The 16,804-nt window shown below is 62.3% G+C and overlaps 3 protein-coding genes across 5 annotated transcripts in view; all 3 read left to right on the forward strand.

Moving 5' to 3' along the window:
- The first annotated feature begins 20 nt into the window (after positions 1-20).
- On the forward strand, positions 21-4,533 carry RILP (Rab interacting lysosomal protein). 2 transcript variants are annotated; one of them, XM_040082647.1, is made up of 8 exons: positions 21-248; positions 1,096-1,219; positions 1,655-1,776; positions 1,905-2,096; positions 2,486-2,649; positions 2,762-2,884; positions 3,247-3,330; positions 3,610-4,533. In XM_040082647.1, the coding sequence occupies exons 1-8, from the start codon at positions 21-23 to the stop codon at positions 3,764-3,766; spliced, it is 1,194 nt and encodes a 397-aa protein (XP_039938581.1). In that variant the 3' UTR covers positions 3,767-4,533. The 2 variants fall into 2 exon arrangements, with proteins under 2 accessions (XP_039938581.1, XP_039938580.1); XM_040082646.2 differs by lacking the exons at positions 21-248; positions 1,096-1,219 and having other exon boundaries at positions 1,226-1,776.
- SCARF1 (scavenger receptor class F member 1) lies at positions 4,363-11,980 on the forward strand. Of its 2 annotated transcripts, XM_040082645.1 has the most exons (12): positions 4,363-4,481; positions 5,212-5,429; positions 6,099-6,160; positions 6,442-6,543; positions 6,632-7,157; positions 7,621-7,839; positions 8,202-8,330; positions 8,429-8,532; positions 8,728-8,839; positions 9,312-9,436; positions 9,568-9,705; positions 10,022-11,980. In XM_040082645.1, the coding sequence occupies exons 2-12, from the start codon at positions 5,335-5,337 to the stop codon at positions 11,026-11,028; spliced, it is 2,619 nt and encodes an 872-aa protein (XP_039938579.1). In that variant the 5' UTR covers positions 4,363-4,481; positions 5,212-5,334; the 3' UTR covers positions 11,029-11,980. The 2 variants fall into 2 exon arrangements, with proteins under 2 accessions (XP_039938579.1, XP_039938577.1); XM_040082643.1 differs by lacking the exon at positions 4,363-4,481 and having other exon boundaries at positions 5,059-5,429.
- Positions 11,981-15,667: 3,687 nt separating this feature from the next.
- Positions 15,668-16,804, forward strand: part of SLC43A2 (solute carrier family 43 member 2) — a 31,367-nt gene continuing 30,230 nt past the window's right edge. Inside the window, exon 1 of the mRNA XM_040082283.1 lies at positions 15,668-15,690. The gene's annotated coding sequence lies outside the window, so the exon portion shown is untranslated. The remainder of the gene's footprint in view (positions 15,691-16,804) is intronic.

Raw genomic sequence — 16,804 nt, forward strand, 5'->3', positions numbered from 1 at the left:
GCGAGCGCGGGCGCGGGGCGATGGCGGAGCCGCTGTGGCGAACGCCGCCGGCCCGCTTGGCCCCGCCGCACGTCTATCGCATGGCCGGGGCGCTGGGAGCCGAGCTGCGCCGCCTCTCCGCCCGCTTCGGGCCCGACGCCGTGGCCGGGCTGGTGCCGCCCGTGGTGCGGCTGCTGGAGCTGCTGGAGGCGCTGGTGGCCCCGCCGGGCGCGGAGGGGGAGGCGCCGGCCGGGCCGCAGGAGGCGGAGGTGAGCGGGGACCCGCGGCGCCGGGCCGGCTGTGCCCGAGGGAGGGGCTGGCGAGGGTGTCCCGCGTTCTGGGGGACGGCTCTGGCCCGGCTTGTTTCCTTTTCCCCGTGGGGATGGCCCGGACCCTGCCGTTCCCTTTCCCCAGGGGATTGTTCTGACCCCACTGTTCCCTTTTTCCAGGGGATTGCTCTAACCCCGCCGTTCCCTTTTCCCAGGGGATTGCTCTAACCCCGCTGCCCTGCATCCCCTATCACGGCTCTGGTGTGGCTGTCCCTCCTGTCCCCCCTTCCCTGGGATGGCTCTGCTCTCGCTATCCCTGTCCTCTGGTACGGATCTGACCCGGCTGTCGCCAATTCCTTGGGATTGCTCCAACCTGTGTGGCCCAGTTGTCCCTAGGGATGGCTCTAATCCAGCTGTCCCCCTTTCGGGGTGGTGGCACTGACCCCTACTGTCCCCCATTCCCTGGGAAGCCTCTGCCCCGGCTGTCACTGTCCCCGGACTGGCTCTGCCCCGGCTGTCACTGTCCCCGTGTGGCTCTGCCCCGGCTGTCACTGTCCCCGGGCTGGCTCTGCCCCGGCTGTCACTGTCCCCGGGCTGGCTCTGACCCGGCTGTCACTGTCCCCGGGCTGGCTCTGCCCCGGCTGTCACTGTCCCTGGGCTGGCTCTGACCCGGCTGTCACTGTCTCTGGTTGGCTCTGCCCCGGCTGTCCCCGTCCCCGGGCTGGCTCTGCCCCGGCTGTCCCCATCCCCGGGCTGGCTCTGACCCGGCTGTCACTGTCCCCGGGTGGCTGTGCCCCGGCTGTCCCCGTCCCCAGGTGGCTCTGACCCGGCTGTCCCCGTCCCCCAGGACCCGGAGCAGCGGCTGTGGGAGGCCGAGCGCCGGGAGCGAGCCCTGCACGTTCGCCTGGCCTGCCTGGAGGAGCAGAACCGCCAGCTCCTGGGGCAGCTCGCCGAGAGCCAGTCGCAGGAAGGTGGGTGTCCCAGGGGGGTTTGGGGTCACCCGATGCCGCAGGGTGTCCCTGTGGAGTGGCAGGCTGGGTGCAGGGCTGAACCTGTTCTTCTGGAGCCTGGAATGCTGCTCTCCTTTCCCTCACCTTGGAGGCCTGTCCTAGCAGGGAGCGTAGGCATTACCTTGTCCTGCAGATCGCAGGGATCCCAAACCTCCAGAGCACCTCGAGAGCCCCCAGGAGGGTGCTGGAGGCAGGCACAGGGTGTGGGCTGCTGTGCCAACACAAGGATATGTCAGGAATGGTCTAAAACTCTCAGTTCCCTTCTTTCCACTGTTCCCACTGAGATTACCAGGAACAAGCCAGACTTTGCAGAAGCACTGAGGAACTTTGCAGTGCTGTGGGCTTGGGGGAGTCCCTGGGGACTGCCACTCCTGTCCCCCCCGTGTCTGCTCTCAGACAGCACGGCACGGAAGGAGCGGGAGGTGATGCTGCGGCTGAAGGAGGTGGTGGACAGGCAGAGGGACGAGCTGCGTGCCCAGGCCCACGAGATCGTCTGCAAGAGCCGGGACACGGAGGCGGTGAGGAGCTCAGGGCCCAAGGGCTCGTGTCACATCCCCCCCGGCGCTGTCACAGCTGCTGGGGCAGGTGGCACCGGTGTCCCTGGGTGGTGGCACTGCCTCACCTTTGGCTGCCCTGGGCCCTCCAGCTGCAGGAACAGCTCCATCGCTTCATGGCCATGAACGAGGAGCTGCGGCACAAGGTGGCCGTGGTGCAGGCCCAGCTCAAGAGCGCTCTGGAGCAGAAGTCGGACCTGGAGGCTGCGGTGCTGCAGAGCCAGAGGGAAGCGAGCAGGAGGAGCAGGACGGCCCTGGAGAGCCGGCGGCCGGAGCCTGGTGTGGTGAGTCTGAGCCGTGGCCTCGCTGCTGCTGGGCATCACCAGCGCTGACCCCACGTTCCCAGCCTGGGGCGGAGCTTTTGGCACACCCAGACACGGCTGCTCAAGGAAACCCCGCAGCTGAAAACTGAACAGCGTGGCGTCTGCAGTGCCAGCAACGCCTTCTCTGTAAAAGCTGTTACGGGTGGAGCAAGATGAGGTGACGGGAGTTAAAACCAGATGGCACACAGAGGATGAGGGGGGCTTGCCATGTGAGGTGGTGGGCAGTGGTTGCTGGCTGAGATGGGGGCATTCCTGGGACTTTTCCATCTTTGCCTGCATGTGCACCCTGCCTTTGGGTGGAGGTTTTGAGGTCTCTGCTTGCATGCTGAGTCTCTTTCCACCCCCTCCAGGAGGGAGCCGTGTCACCCTCAGAGGAGCCGCAGCACCAGGATGGGGACAGGAGCCCTGCTCACTGCTGCTTCTCCAGGGAAGAGCTGCAGCAGATCCTGCAAGAGAGAAACGAGCTCAAGACCAACCTGTTCTTGGTGCAGGAGGAGCTGGCCTATTACCAGAGGTGAGTCCTGTCCCTGCTGCCACCCCTGCTCCATCGGAGGCTGCTCCCACTGACTGTTCAGGGCAGAATCTTCCCCAGGCTCTTGCTTAACCAGCTGGCTGCTTTTTGCCAGGGAGCTGCTGAACGAGGAGAGAATTCCCAGCTTCTGCCTAGATGCAATGAAGTCAAATATCAAAAAACAGAGGAAAAAAATCCGAGCCAAAATGCTGGGAACGACGGAGGAGTCGGCGAGCAGGTGAGTCAGGCTGGGTGCTGGGATCCTCCCGTGCAGGGTGGGCGCTGGCTGCCCTGCTCCAGCATTTCCATGTGTGTGACATCCTGGACTGGAACTTCCCCAAGCCCAGAGCTGCCTCCTCCTTCCAGAGATCAAAGGTTTGATGTCTGCAGTTGATGTGTTGCTCTGGCATAGCTGCGCCACGGGGGCTGGGCTTTGTGCTGCAGCTCGTGTGTCCCTGTCACCAGCCAGGCGTGGCCTGGCCAAAGTGACAGAAGCGGGGTGAGGTGGTGGCACTGGGAGCCCTGGACAAACTCCAGAGTGGCTCCAGCACTTGCTGCTGTGGCTCAGTGCAGGTTCATCCCCGTTTCTTTGTGCTGCAGCGATGAAGAGGAGGGCTCCTGGCTCCCAGGTCACGGCACAGACTGCGCGGATGCTCCGCCTCCAGAATCCAAAATTAGGAGCTTGTAAGTTTGCTGCTGTGCTGGGAGGCTCTGCCAGGGGAGAGGTTTGGGGTTTGGCTGGGACCTGGCACCTGTTGAGCTATGATGGGAACAGAGTCAGGGATGGTGCCAAAACAGGGGTTGCTGTTTTTTCGGGGATCTGCCTTGTCCTGGGTGTCACGTGCTCCCAGGGCCTGCAGCAAGGCTGTGTCCTGCTGCCACCACCACAGAGGGAGGTTGGGATTCCACATCCTCCCTGGGGAGGTTCTTCTCCCCCACAGCCCTTATCTGCTCTCCCTGCAGTTTTGGGCTGTGGTACCAGGGCAGCAGCAAAGACCCCCCCACATCCAGCTGCTCCAGAACCTGGGAAATCATCGACTCGCTGGACACGCAGCTGGAGCCAGAGGGAGAGAGCAAGGCAGGGTCCAGCTCCCCCGACAGAGCCGTGGCACCACTCTGACCCCACGGGAACAGGAGCAGGATCTGTCCTCGCAGCAGAACTTCCTGGATCCTCTTCATCCAGCGGCTTCAAGAGCAGCACGGCAGCCCTGCCACCGTGCCGTGGTGGTGGCAAAGCCACAGCGTGGGCAGGTTCCTGCAGAGCCACTGGGACACTTGGATGTGGGCTGCCAGCCTGGCATGGGACAGCTCAGCACCTCTGGGCACCTCTGCCCGCCAGCCACCCTTTCACTGTGCCCACGGCTTCCCCACAGAGGGGCCCTCACAGCTGTGCCCCCTCCCCACTGCTCCCTGCCTGCAGCTCAGCGTGGTGGGGGTCTGCACCCTCCTCCTGCTTCACACCCCAAAAGGGATCTTCCCATCCACTGGTGGCTCTCTGCAAACCCCTCTGCTCACAGCCCAGGATTCCATCGCCCCACGCTGCTCTGTGGGGCTGTTTCACCTCACCCCTTTCTGTCTGGACCTCCCCAGTCCCTGCAATGTGAAGGTGCAGCTGGGGTGTCCCAGGGTCCCCGAGGGGCTGAGCACGCTGCACTGGGTGTCTGGGTGCTCCCGTGGCTGGGAGCCGTCAGGATCAGCACCACCAGGGCCACTCCTGCACTTCTCAGCCGTGGGGTGAATCAGTTTTGCACCGGGGCCTCTTCTGCCACCCCTGGGACCTGGCAGACTGCAACAATCCCTGCGTTCGTGGGGGCGAGTCGCTCCCCTCAGGTCAGGTACTTTCTACCTTTAATTCAGAAATAAATCAGTCTCTTGTTTTTCCCCTGAGGTTCTGGCTGCGGCCTCTGCTCTCTGCTTGGGAAGGGCTGGGATGATGCTCCCAGGTACCCCTCACCCTTCTCCTAACAGCTCTGCCCCCTGAGCCCCTTCTGCTGGGTCAGCTGTGATGGGGAGGGGGCTCCAGGGGGGGTGATCCCACGGTGCTGGGCATGGAGGAGTTAATTCCTGCATGGCCAAGGGGAGCTTCCAGCCCGGAGCCCTTCCTCAGCTGAGCCGGCCTTGGGTAGGAAAAAGGTGTTTCCTGTGCATCTGCTGACACAAAGCTCCTGGGGACAGGCGAGGTGGGACGGTGGCCAGCAGCCCTTCAAAGGCCAGCACAGGTCACAGTGTTGCCGTGGAGGAGGTGGGGACCCCTCCCCTGAGCCCCTGCGGGGGGCTGGCAGTGCCATGGGGGCTTGAGGCAGGGGCTGGCACTGGATGCCGTGTTTGGGTTGGGGGGACGATGGCTAAAGCAGTTTTGGGGGCGATGGAGGGTGGCACAGGGGGAGCGGGGTGACACAGGCAGGTGCCAGCCCCTGTGTGGCCGTGTCGAGCCCCTGGGTGCCCCTTTCTGCGGCAGGGTGGCAGCCAGGGCCAAAAATAGCCCGGGCAGCCGCATTCCCTGCTCCCCCTCCCCGCCGCACCCCTGACGCCGGGATCGGGGCGCCTCCTCCCACGTTTCCTCAGGAAGAAACCCAAGGCTGGAGGGAGGAAGAGGCCGCACCACGGGTGGGACGGGACAGACGGACAGAGGGACACCAGCGTGGGGCCGGGGAGCTGCCGGGACTGGGGCCCTGGTGCCCGGCTGGAATGGAGAGCGCCCGGCCCATCCTCTGCCTCCAGCTGTGGCTGTGGGTGCAGAGCTCTGCCCAGGAGCTCGACCCTGAGGGCAGGAACGTCTGCAGGTAGGTGCCACGGGGGTCCCCACTGGTGCCACTCCGTCTCCTGGGGCCTCTCAGCAGCTCCAGAGGGTTGTTGTCTGTCCCTCCTTCCATGGACAGAGATGTGCAGCCTGGCACGGGGTGGGCGCGGAGGTTGGGGTGATGCTGGGGTGCGTGGCTGGGGCACGTCTGGGAATTTGGGGCATCAGATCCCTTCTCCAGGGTTTATTTCTCATTCACCCTCTGAATGCAGGGCAACGGGGCAATGTGGGGACCCTTGGCAAAACTCGTTGTGGGGAAACATCGGCGTAGCAAAACCCCAAAGAGCTTTGGGAGCTGATGTCCCCTGAATTTGTTGCCGCGTTGCCTCTCCCATTGTCTCCCATCAACGGTGACGCCTTTCAGGGCCTCATTTCTGCCCCGCTGCCGAAGCTTGAGCCTCTCGCAGGGCACGGGACACCCGGCACGGGCTCCGCGGGGACATTCCCAGCACCTGGGGCGCACCGGCCCCGCCGCCCCCTCGGGGCTGCAACCTCCTAAATTTCCTTCTATTTTTCTGGTTTCCTTCCGGAGCGTTGCCCTTGGGGGCCGCGCCGCCTTCTCGGCACTGGGGCAAGGATCTCCTCGCCTCGGCCGAGGCCACGGAGCCGCCCTGGCCCCCGGCCCCGGCTGACACCCCGCTCTCTCCCGCAGGTTCCCGGCCGGCCCGGCGTGCTGCCCCGGCTGGAAGCAGGACGGGAGGGCGTGCACGCTGGGTGAGCGATGGATGGGGATCGATCTCACGGCGTGGTCCCCAGCTCATCCAGGCCCATCCTCTGAGTGTCGGGGGAAGCCCCGCAGCCCTGTTTGAGCCCCGGGGGCAGCCCCCAGCCGCGGCCGGTGCTGCCGCCGAGCCGGAGGGACGGAGCGGGAAGCGGGATGGGGGTTTCCTTGGGAATGCTGTCCCTGCGGGAGGTGGGTGGGCGGCAGGTGGGGTGTGAGCCCAGTTTGGGGGGGGGGGACCAGAGAGCGCTGAGTGCCTTTCCTGCCGCGGCAGCCGTGTGCGAGGGGGAGGACGCCTGCAGCGAGGGCGAGGTGTGCGTGAAACCCGGGCTGTGCCGCTGCAAACCCGGCTTCTTCGGAGCAGACTGCAGCTCCCGTGAGTGCCTCCCCCTCCAAAGCCGGCTGGGTGCTCGGGGTGCCGCCGGGCTTCTCCCCATCCCGGCTGCGTCCTTTTCCCCCCGCAGGCTGCCCCGAGCGGTACTGGGGCCACGACTGCAAGCGGAGCTGCCCGTGCCACCCCAACGGGCGCTGCGACCCCGTGAGCGGCCGCTGCACCTGCGACCCCCACCACTGGGGAGGGCTGTGCCAGTTCCCCTGCCAGTGCGGCCCCCACGGCCGCTGCGACCCCCTGAGCGGCGCCTGCCACTGCGAGCCGGGCTGGTGGGCGCCCGGCTGCAGGAAGCAATGCCAGTGCAACCCCTCCACCTCCCAGTGCGACCCCCAGACCGGGCTGTGCCGCTGCCTGCCGGGCTGGTGGGGCAGGAGGTGCAGCTTTAAGTGCTCCTGCAACGTCTCGCCCTGCGCGCAGGAGACGGGCAAGTGCGAGTGCCTGGCTGGCTTCTGGGGACCGGCGTGCCAGCGGCGCTGCGACTGCGGGCACGGCTCCTGCAGCCCCGTCAGCGGGCACTGCAGCTGCGAGCCCGGCTACCAGGGCAGGAGCTGCCGGGAGCCCTGCCCGGCAGGGAAATACGGCTCTCAGTGCGTGCACAGGTGAGATGGGGGGAGCGGGGGTGGATCCAGCAGGGCTGCAGTCAGATCTTGGGGGAAGTCACTGCGCTTGTGTCTGTCCCTTTGGCTGGGCAGGGAGACCCGACCTGGGTTTGAGCATCTCAGGTTGGGTGAAGGATCAGCGTTGCCCCAAAAGAAACACCTTGCTAATGCCAGCAGAAAGTGTCAGCCTAAAATCTGATTGTCCTTAGTCCCACTCCCCGTGGTGATAAAGCGGCACATCCCAACTGAGGATATTCTGTGATTCTACTTCCCTTCACCCTCCTGGTACCACAGAGCATTAGGCACCGCTGTGTACTTCCCTTTGGTCCAAAGTGATGTTTAATGATTTTGCGGGGTGAAACCTGATTTTTGTGGGGTGAAGCCTGCTTTTTGTGGGGTGAAGCCTGCTTTTTAGGGGTACAAGGGTGGATGTTGTGACTTCAGTGCCTCTCTGCCCACGCAGCTGCGGGAGCTGCAAGCGCAGCCAGCCCTGCTCGCCCGTGGATGGCTTCTGCCTGGCCTGCCAGCCCGGCTGGAACGGGACCCTCTGCAAGGATCCCTGTGCTCCTGGATTCCACGGGGAGGGCTGTCTCCAGCCGTGTCCCCGCTGCCTGCACGGGGAGCCCTGCGACCCCCAGACCGGGTCCTGCCTGCGCTGTGATCCCGGCTGGACGGGCCCCAGGTACGCCCAGGGTGAGGCCACTGGTCCCTGGGGGTGTCCCTGCCATCCCTGGGGGTGTCCCTGCTGTCCCTGGGGGTGTCCCTGCCGTCCCTGGGGGTGTCCCTGCCGTCCCTGGGGGTGTCCCTGCTGTCCCTGGGGGTGTCCCTGCCGTCCCTGGGGGTGTCCCTGCCGTCCCTGGGGGTGTCCCTGCCATCCCTGGGGGTGTCCCTGCAGTCCCTGGGGGTGTCCCTGCCATCCCTGGGGCCCCTGCAGTCCCTGGGGGTGTCCCTGGGGTCCCTGCAGTCCCTGGGGGTGTTCCTGCTGTCCCTGGGGGTGTCCCTGCTCTGGGGTGCAGTCGCTGATGCTTCGCTCTGTTTTGGCAGCTGCAACAGCTCCTGCCCCGTGGGCACCTTTGGTGATGGCTGCCAGTTCCTCTGTCCCGAGTGTGTTTCGGGGAGCTGTGACCCCGTGACAGGAGTTTGCATCTGCCAGGCAGGCTACTGGGGAGACAGGTAATGCCGGGAAAATGCCGGGAAAATGCTGGGAGTGGGGCAGGGCTGGAGCCTTGCCTCTCTCTGGGGGTATTTCCCTCCTTTCCTCTCTCTTCCAGCTGCAATGACACCTGTCCCGAGGGGTATTTTGGAGTGAATTGTTCCTCGCCCTGCCAGTGCTCCCGGGGGACCTGCGACCCTGTGCAGGGTGACTGTGTGCTGAGTAAGATTGATGTCACATTTACTCCTCGGCACTGGGCAAGGGACGGTCACATCCTCACCGGGGACGGGGCTGGGGTGTATCCTGGTGCTTCCTGGCCCCACCAGGAGTTGTCAGCTCCTGCTCTCTCCGTGCAGGGCGGTTCTATAGGCGTCACAGCCACAGGACATGCCAGACTCAACCCATCTCTTCACGCAGGTTTGAAGGACCACGGAGCCCTTGCAGCCGCCATCCTCGTCCCTCTCCTGCTGCTGCTGCTCTGTGTCGCCTGCTGCTGCTGCGGTGCCGGCTCAGCAGATGCCAGAGACAGGTATTTTCTTGTATTTTTCAACCTTGGACACAAACCCCTATCTCCCGTGTCCCTCGATGTCCACCTCTGTCACAGAGACACACAAAGCAATCACACGCAGACAAGAGATTTTCACAGAGGTCCTTCTGATCCAGCTCCCAGCTGAAAGAGCGGAGAGAAGAAGAGACCCTTTCGTTTATTTTTTTACTTTTTATACATTTGTGGGTCTAGCAGAAGATTGGCTTTTTGGGGTTTCCACCCCTCAGCCTCAGTGGCCAGACGAATTGTCAGTTACAATTGTTTTCAGGTTAGAAATATGCAAACAAAGGACAGAGAATGAAAAACAAAGGATTTGTTTATATTACTTCTGTGGGAAAGGTAGAAAACTGCTCTAATATTCTACAGTAACTAAAAGATCTGACTCCATTTATGAAAATCAAAAGGCTAATAAAGAAACTCAGAAAAACCAGGGTAACACACCTCTGCTCTGCAGGGCGGCAGTGCCGGACGATGATGTGGTGGCCAGGATGAAGCACCACGTGCAGGGGGTGCTGGCCAACCTCAGCGCTCTCATGCCCTGCTTTAACCTGGGGAGCTCGAAACTGCCCAAAGTCACAGGTGAGCAAAGCAGAGCTGCCCACAGCGCTTCCACAAGTGCTGCACTCTCCTGTCCGGGGAGGAGCCTGAAACTCCTCTCCCCCGAGCACCCTGGGGTGCTCAAGTTGAGCTGGGTGTCTTCTCCTCCCCAGTTTCGCATCACGACACGGAAATCCCCTTCAACCCCAGCTTCATCGAGCCACCATCTTCTGCGTGGGTTTCAGACAGCTCCTTCTCCTCCTTCGACACCGACAACGAGGGACCCGAGTACTCCGTCCCTCCCAGAGAAGGTGACGCCCATGGCTGCTCCTCCTCCTCCTCTCTGATCACCTCTGGGCTGCCGGGGTCAATCCTGGCCATCCCAGGGAGGTGTGCTTGGCACAGACGGTGTTTATTTCCTTGCCCTTGTTTTCCTGTCTGCAGGGCTGTGTTTGGCCCCGTGCGATGGGACGTGCCCAGTGGGGCAACCCCATTTCACAACCTCCTCCCTGGGAAACAATCCCAGGGACGATCCTCTTGCATCAGCTCCTGTCCCAGTGTCCCCAATTGTTCCCCAGGCGGGCTGGCGGCTCTGGCAGCCGTAACACGTGTCACCCTGTCCCACAGGCATCCCGCTGCTGGGAGGGGCTGAGCTGCAGGATGGGGCATCCCCTCCCGGCCAGGCTCTCCCGGACCCGTCCGCCTTCGACTCCGAGGACGTCTCGCAGCCCTTCGCCATCCCCCGCACCTCCAGCATCGCCAAGGCCAAGCGACCCTCCGTGTCCTTCGCCGAGGGGACAAAATTCGGGGCGGCCGAGACGCCCAGCCCCAGCCGGAAGCCCAAGGCTCCGTGGAGCCCGTCCAGGATGACCCCACCGCCGGGGGACGCGGGGGCCGAGACCCCCGGCGAGCGCCCGGCCAGCGATTGCTACGAGAACCCCGAGCCCCTCAGCAAGGGGGACGAAAGCCACCGGCCATCGCCTCGGGCCACCCCGGGGGGACGGCGCAGGGTGGTGACCGGCACCAGGCACGTGGCCCAGAGAGTGGAGGCGCTGGAAGCGGCTGCGAAATCCGGCACCTGGGAGGCGAAGGGGAAGGAACCCAACGTCACCACCATCTACATGATGGTGGGAACGGCCGGGCAGGACCCTAGGGCGGAGGGGACTGGCGAGGGACGCGTCCAGGCTGTGCTGAAGCGTCTGGGCAGCTTGCAGAGGGGCAAGTGGGCCGCCAAGGAGGAGCCCAAGGTGAGGAGGAGCATGGAGGCCATCCAGAAACCTCCTCGCCGGGCCCTGGCGCAGCGCAGGGACTCGGAGAACAGCTGCAAGCACGGGGAGAGCGTGCCGGGGGCTCCCGCCGAGTCAGCCCCTGGCAGGCACCAGCAGACCGCTGCAAAGAGACTGTCCCTCCTCCTTGCATCTCTCTCGTCAAAAAACACCGGAGCCCAGGACGGGGCCGGCGAAACCGCAGGCGCCACGGAGAAGGGTAAAAGCCCGGAGTTAGCCGGCAGCCTCGAAAGGAAGGGACAGGCTGCCGCGGAGGAGGAGCCGAAATACGAGAACGTGGCCAGCAGCGGTGCTGATTCGCCGTCCGGCCCCGGCAAAGAGCTGCCGGCCGCTCCTCCGGCCACCTGAGCCGGCACCGCCCGGGCTGGGGCCGCGGGGCTCCTCAACCCCAGCCCGGGGGAGCCGGAGCCCGCTCCGAGCTGTGAGCATCGAGCCTGCCTGGTGACCCCCTCCCTTTCCTCCGTGCCCTGGAGCCTCGCTGGGGCCACAGCGGGGACAGCCTGATGGGCTTGTGGTGCTTGAGGGCTGTTTTCTGCCCCTCCCTGCCCCAGCAGCCGCTTTTGTGTCTGCGCAGCCCCCGGGGACAGCGATGTTCTGGACGCTGTGGTGGCACTAGGGGCATACCCAGTGCAGGGCGGCTAAGTGCTCGGCTGGGAAATGCGTGTACAAAATCCATTCTCAGCCCATGGGTTTTCACCTTTCCCTGTCCCAATTCCAGCGATGCGGCTTGGAGCCTCTTGCTGTAAAGTTCTTTCTCGCTGAAGGGGATTATTTAGCGGAGCTGGGCTGAGGAGAGATGATGGGCTGTCACAAGCAGCTTCAGGGAAAATTAATTTTAGCTGCTTATCTCAAAGGGTATCTGGGTCTGCTGGGGTTTATCTGTGTGGCTCTGGCTTCTGTGGCAGGCCCTGGCTGCCTTTGCTTCCCTGTGGAAAAAGCACCTGGCAGGACACGGGGTGTAGTGACAGCCTTTTAAACTCCACACGGTTCCAAACTGCGGTTGTGCAAACGTGGCAGCTGGGCAGTGACCATCAACCTGTGCACCTGGCGCCGTGCTGATAAGGATGAAAGTTGCTTGGAAAATGGGATTTCCACGGGTGCCCTAAGCTCCTGCCACCTCCCATACCTCACTTCTGCAGTAAAGGCGGTTTAGATGCCAAAGAGGATTTGCAGAGTGATCTGGTTTTAGACGTAGCTAAGTAGTAGAATGTTTTTGTGTATTTTTTTTCTCTTATTTTGCGTGGTGTGAAAGCTTTGGAATGAAAATTAAATGCCCTTCGGGAGATGGGTTTCCCAGCCACCCTTTGAGTCAAAGATACAACCAGAAATATTCTCCAGAGTGTGGAAACTGTCAGCACTGTCAGCAACCTTAGGCTTTCCATTTGGGGTTTCCTTTTTTAAAAATTTTCTGGCTCTGTTGAGTTCTGAATTCTCATTCACTGAGCTGAGCCCAAGACTGGAGTGCAGGAGGAGTGTGAGTGGGCTGTGAGTGTCCAGAGCCCCTCTGCTGCAGCCTGCCTCTCACACATCGTGTGCAGATCTCCACAAGAATCCTTCCGGTCTGGCACTGCTCAGGGTTTGGGGTGTTTCAGAAAACACAGTGGGTTTTGCTTTTTCCCCTTTGCTTTCCATGGGTGCTTCTCCACAGCGCAAGGCACCGAATCCCCACGGTCTGATGTGGCTGAAGCCTCCAGTTTTGCAGCCAGCATGAAGCACCCTTCCCTGCAGTGGAATCATCTGCCGCTGTGATTATAACACCAAATATTCTGGCATCCAAATAAAACCGCTCATCCTGGCAGGACTGGAGCAGCAGCCTGTTCTGCACAGGCTTGCTTTTGTTTTGACACTGTTTTATGACAGCGGCAGGGACGGTCCCACATTTGATTTATAAGCAGCCATTTTTTCCCCCTAATGGGATGGATATTTTGAGCCTGTGAGCTGAGCAGTACTGTGCCAGAAGTGAGTATCACGTGAACCAGTTCACTCTGGGTGCAGCATGTAAATAGCTGACAGCAACCTGACAGCTTTTGCGCCGCTCAAAGCAGCGCCTGCTTTGAGAAAATGCTGCTGCTGGGAAGAACCTTCTGTGTCCACGGAGCCGGGATGTTTCCCCAGCTTGAAGATGAAGCATCTTGGCCGTGTCTGGGCAGTGAAAGGGAAAGGAGCTGCAGATTTCCAGCGTGTGGCTGCCCATGCACACTCCTGCAGCGTGGCTGCGCTGGTGTCTGCGTGCTGGGGATGCTTCTGTCGGCGGTGCCTGGGGTTCAGTTCTGGATGTGGGAGGTCTGCAAGGCAGAGCTGACGAGTGAGGGAGGGGAAATCTCTTCCCGTGCTGGATCTCTGACTTTGCAAAGCTGCTGCAGTGTTTGGGAGGCAGGCACTGGGAAGGGATCCATGTGCAGGTGCTGTCTCTAAGCAGAGAGGTGTCTGTGTGCTCTGCTGGGGCAGGAACGCAGGCTGGAGCTGTTCCTGGGGTCTTTCCCACAGTGGTCTGTCCTGGTCATCCTGTCAGCCTTGTCGTCTCCTTTCCCAAGCTGCCCAAGCCTTTGGAAAGCACCACATCGTTTACCCTGGTGGCTGTGCCAGAGCAGGAGCTGTCACCTCCCTTCCAGCTTAAAATCATTCCTGGCCAGTTTCTAAAAACATGTCTCTGTGTCAGTGCTGTTCTTCGACTTCACTTTATTTTTTTTCTCCCCATGCTGTTTACTCAATCCCTGGGGTATTTATAGCTGCCCGTGGATCACCTGATAGCTTCTTTTCTCCTAGGATATGAAAACTGAGCCCCCCCTGCTCTTGCTGTGGCAAAGAGTTCCTGTGACCCCGAACAGCCTCCGAACCCTCCGAATGCTCCTCCCTGTCCCAGTTTGTGTTTCTCGGACACAGCAGCCAGGTCTGGGCGCTGAGGTCTCCTGTGTCTTGTGCTGTCTCAGCCTTCCTCTACCTCTGTTAAACACCTGGCACCGATCCAGGCTGCCTGGTTTTCTTTGGGCTTTTTGTTTGTTTGTTTGCATTGGCTTAAATCCACTTTCCAGCTGTTGAAACACTTGACCCCTCTCCCGCAGCCAAGGCTGAGGAGTTTCCTCTTCCCACCCACCACAGGGATGGAGTGGTGGGGACACGTCCGTCTGTCGGGGGCCCTCTGCTTCCTCTGGGGTGTTTACCTGCCACAAACGCTGTTTTCATCTCCCTTGGCTGAGAAAATATCCCCTTTAAAGATCCTATTCTATCCTCTGACCCAGGACCTCCCTAATGAGGGATGGATTTATGGCAGGCCCAGAAATATCTCAGAGGAATGCTCTGAAAAATAATAGAAAAGAAGAAGGCAGAGTTGTGAAGTCAGATGTGAGCCTGGTTTGATATTACTTTTATTTAATGAAACTTGGCTGTATCCCTAGCAGTGTGATCAACAAGTTTAGTGAGGGGTTTTCCCCCCTTTACTCCAACATAAAAAGGACAGGGATGTGTTGGGGTGAGCCCAGAGGAAGCCACAATGATGATCAGAGGCTGGAGCAGCTCTGCTACAGACAGGCTGAGAGAGCTGGGGGTGTTCAGCCTGGAGAAGAGTGCAGGGAAACTTTATAGCACTTCCAGTTGCCTCAAGGGGATCCAAGAGAGCTGGAGAGGGACTTTGGATAAGGGATGGAGGGACAGGACAAGGGGGAATGGCTGACAGAGGGCAGGGTTAGATGAGATACTGGGAAGAATTTCTTTGTGGTGAGGCCCTGGCACAGGTTGCCCAGAGAAGCTGTGACTGCCCCACCCCTGTAACTGTCCAAGGCCAGGTTGGATGGGGTTTGGAGCTGCCTGGTCTGGTGGAAGGTGTCCCTCCCCATGCCAGGGGGTGGGATGAAATGATCTTTTAGGTTCCTTCCAACCCAAACCTTTCTGTGACTCCTTGAATGAGCTGTGTCATGGGCTGGGCTGTCTCGAGGGCTCATTGCCTCTGTCCAGCTATGCCGTGAGGGTGATCATCCCCGGGCTGTGCTGGATGCCTGCTCCCAAAATGCCCTTTTAATGGGGTGGAGCAGCTTCTCTGGTCTCTCTCTCCTCGAGCAGGACAGGCAGACTGCTCAGGACGGATGCGGTGCCTCGTAACCCGCAGCAGATGAGCAACGCCGCGGGTGCCGTTCCCCACACGGCTCCCTGTGCTCGGCGGAGCTGTCCCCGCTCACAGCAGCCGTTCTGCGGCCAGCGCGGTGCTGCTCCCCCGGCCGCCGCCCGGGGCCGGCGGAGACCGGCGGAGAGCGCCGCCGATCCCGCTCTTGTCGCTTTTCCTTGGAAGGAAAGGTGCCGCTGTGTCCGCGGACGGTCCGTGTGTGTCTCTGTGTGTGTGTGTGTGTGTGTGTGTGTGTCCCGCTCGACCCCGTGCCCAGCCCCGGTTGTCGCGCCCGGTGCTGTGCCGGGAGAGCTCCGGTGCAGCCCGGGCCGGGGGTACCGGGGGACACGGGAGGAGAGGGGGATCCATGAGGGTACTGGCGGTACCTCGATACCGGGAGGCGTCCCGGGGCATATGGAGGCGTACCGCAGAAGTACCGGGGGAATCCCGGAGGAGAAACACATCCCTGGAGGTGGGAGGTACTCGGGGAAGATATCTGGGGATACCGGGGAGTGCATATCGGAGGTTACCGGGAGACTGTATCGGGGGTACTGTGGGATCCCAGGGAAAGATATCGGAGGGTCCCATCAGGAGATATCAGGGGGATGCCGGGGGAGGGTATCGGGGGTCCCGGGAAGAGATATCGGTGGATCCCGGGGGAAGATCCCGGGGGGATCCCGTTGGGATATGGGGGGGGTCCCGTGAGGGGGGTCCCGTGAGGGGGGGTCCCGTGAGGGGGGGTCCCGTGAGGGGCCGGGGGGGGGGCGCTAACCGGCACGTGCCCCAGCGGCAGCGGCGCGCTCGGCCATTGGCTGAGGCGGCGGCCAATCAGCGGGCGCGCCTGTTTTGCCTGGGAGGGCGGATAAAAAGCCCGGGTGGGACCGCGGCGGAGCGGAGCGGGCGCGGCACCGGCGGTGAGCGGGGCACGGCGCCGGCCGTGGCTGCCGGAGCGGCGGGGGGCTGGCACGGGAGAGGGGCGGTGAGGAGGGACCGGGGGTGCGTGGGGGGCATCGAGGGGTTCACGCGTGGGAGTGGGCAGGCGGCGGATGGAGAGGGGGGAGCGTGGGCGGGGGGCTGCGTGGAGAGGGGGGATGCTGCGGGGGTGATGTGGGGAGTGGGCTGTGCTGGGGGGCACTGGGGGCCGGATGGCAGCGGGCTGCAGGTCTTGTCGCAGAGGGGATGGCTGGGCTGGGCAGGGATGAGGGGCTGTGGATGCAGGGGTGAGGAGGAGGAGGAGGTGATGGAGGAAATGCGTTGTGGGCTGTGCTGGGGCAGCGGGCCTGCGCTGTGGGTGGGGGGTTTGGGGAGGGTCTGGCTGGTAAGGCAGGGGGCTCTGAACCGGCTCCTGTGGCTGGAAGGGAGCCCTGACCTCCAGGCATCACCGGAGGGAGCTGGGTCAGTCCCTGGCCCAGCCAAAGCACCCAGGGCTGGGGTCTCTCCAGTAAGGGAAGCTGTCCTGGCTGGGTGTGTGGCCAGGTGATTTCCCCACAGCGGGGGCCGAGGTGTGCCTGGGCTGGGAGAAGCCTCACCTTGTCTCAGAGGGCCACCTTTGTGCCTTGTGCTCCCCAGGGTTGCCCCTTGGACAGGTGTGTTCCCAAATTTGCTCGCTCCCATGGGCCCCAGGGACCGGGACAAGTGGAGCTGGACACAGTTAATGCAGCTCCAGCGTCTGGGGCAGCCTGGAGCTATCACTCCTATCTGGTCGGTCTGTCAGGCAGCAAAAAGTGCTCCTTGGTGAGCCATTGATGGTAAAAACTGCATTTATAGAGCCCTCACCTTCCAGAGCCGGTCTGTGCTTTTGCATGGGGCAGAGCAGACCTGGTGGGTCTCTGAAGCCGCCTCTGGGGTTGTGGGGCTGTGTCTCCCACTGGCTGATGGCAGAGGGGGCATCAGGGTGCTGGCAGCAGCATTTATTCCCCCGGTGCATCACCGATGAGCTGCCTGCCCCGTGCAGGGGCAGTGGGCTCCAGGCAGTGGCTGTTTGCTGCATTTTCATACCTGTTGCTCGGGAAGTGGAACAGAGTCCTT

This window comes from Hirundo rustica, chromosome 19 (genome assembly GCF_015227805.2).
Source record: "Hirundo rustica isolate bHirRus1 chromosome 19, bHirRus1.pri.v3, whole genome shotgun sequence".
NCBI lineage: Eukaryota > Metazoa > Chordata > Aves > Passeriformes > Hirundinidae > Hirundo > Hirundo rustica.

What these genes read in the sequence shown, in the direction of transcription:
- SCARF1 (XM_040082645.1), top strand. Translation starts at nt 5,335, where the DNA reads ATGGAGAGCGCCCGGCCCATCCTCTGCCTCCAGCTGTGGCTGTGGGTG. An exon ending in GAAACTGCCCAAAGTCACAG is followed by an intron (nt 9,437 to 9,567) that starts GTGAGCAAAGCA and finishes TCTCCTCCCCAG; the next exon opens with TTTCGCATCACGACACGGAA. An exon ending in CTCCGTCCCTCCCAGAGAAG is followed by an intron (nt 9,706 to 10,021) that starts GTGACGCCCATG and finishes CCTGTCCCACAG; the next exon opens with GCATCCCGCTGCTGGGAGGG.
- RILP (XM_040082646.2), top strand. Translation starts at nt 1,252, where the DNA reads ATGCCGCAGGGTGTCCCTGTGGAGTGGCAGGCTGGGTGCAGGGCTGAA. An exon ending in AGAGCCGGGACACGGAGGCG is followed by an intron (nt 1,777 to 1,904) that starts GTGAGGAGCTCA and finishes TGGGCCCTCCAG; the next exon opens with CTGCAGGAACAGCTCCATCG. An exon ending in GGCGGCCGGAGCCTGGTGTG is followed by an intron (nt 2,097 to 2,485) that starts GTGAGTCTGAGC and finishes CACCCCCTCCAG; the next exon opens with GAGGGAGCCGTGTCACCCTC.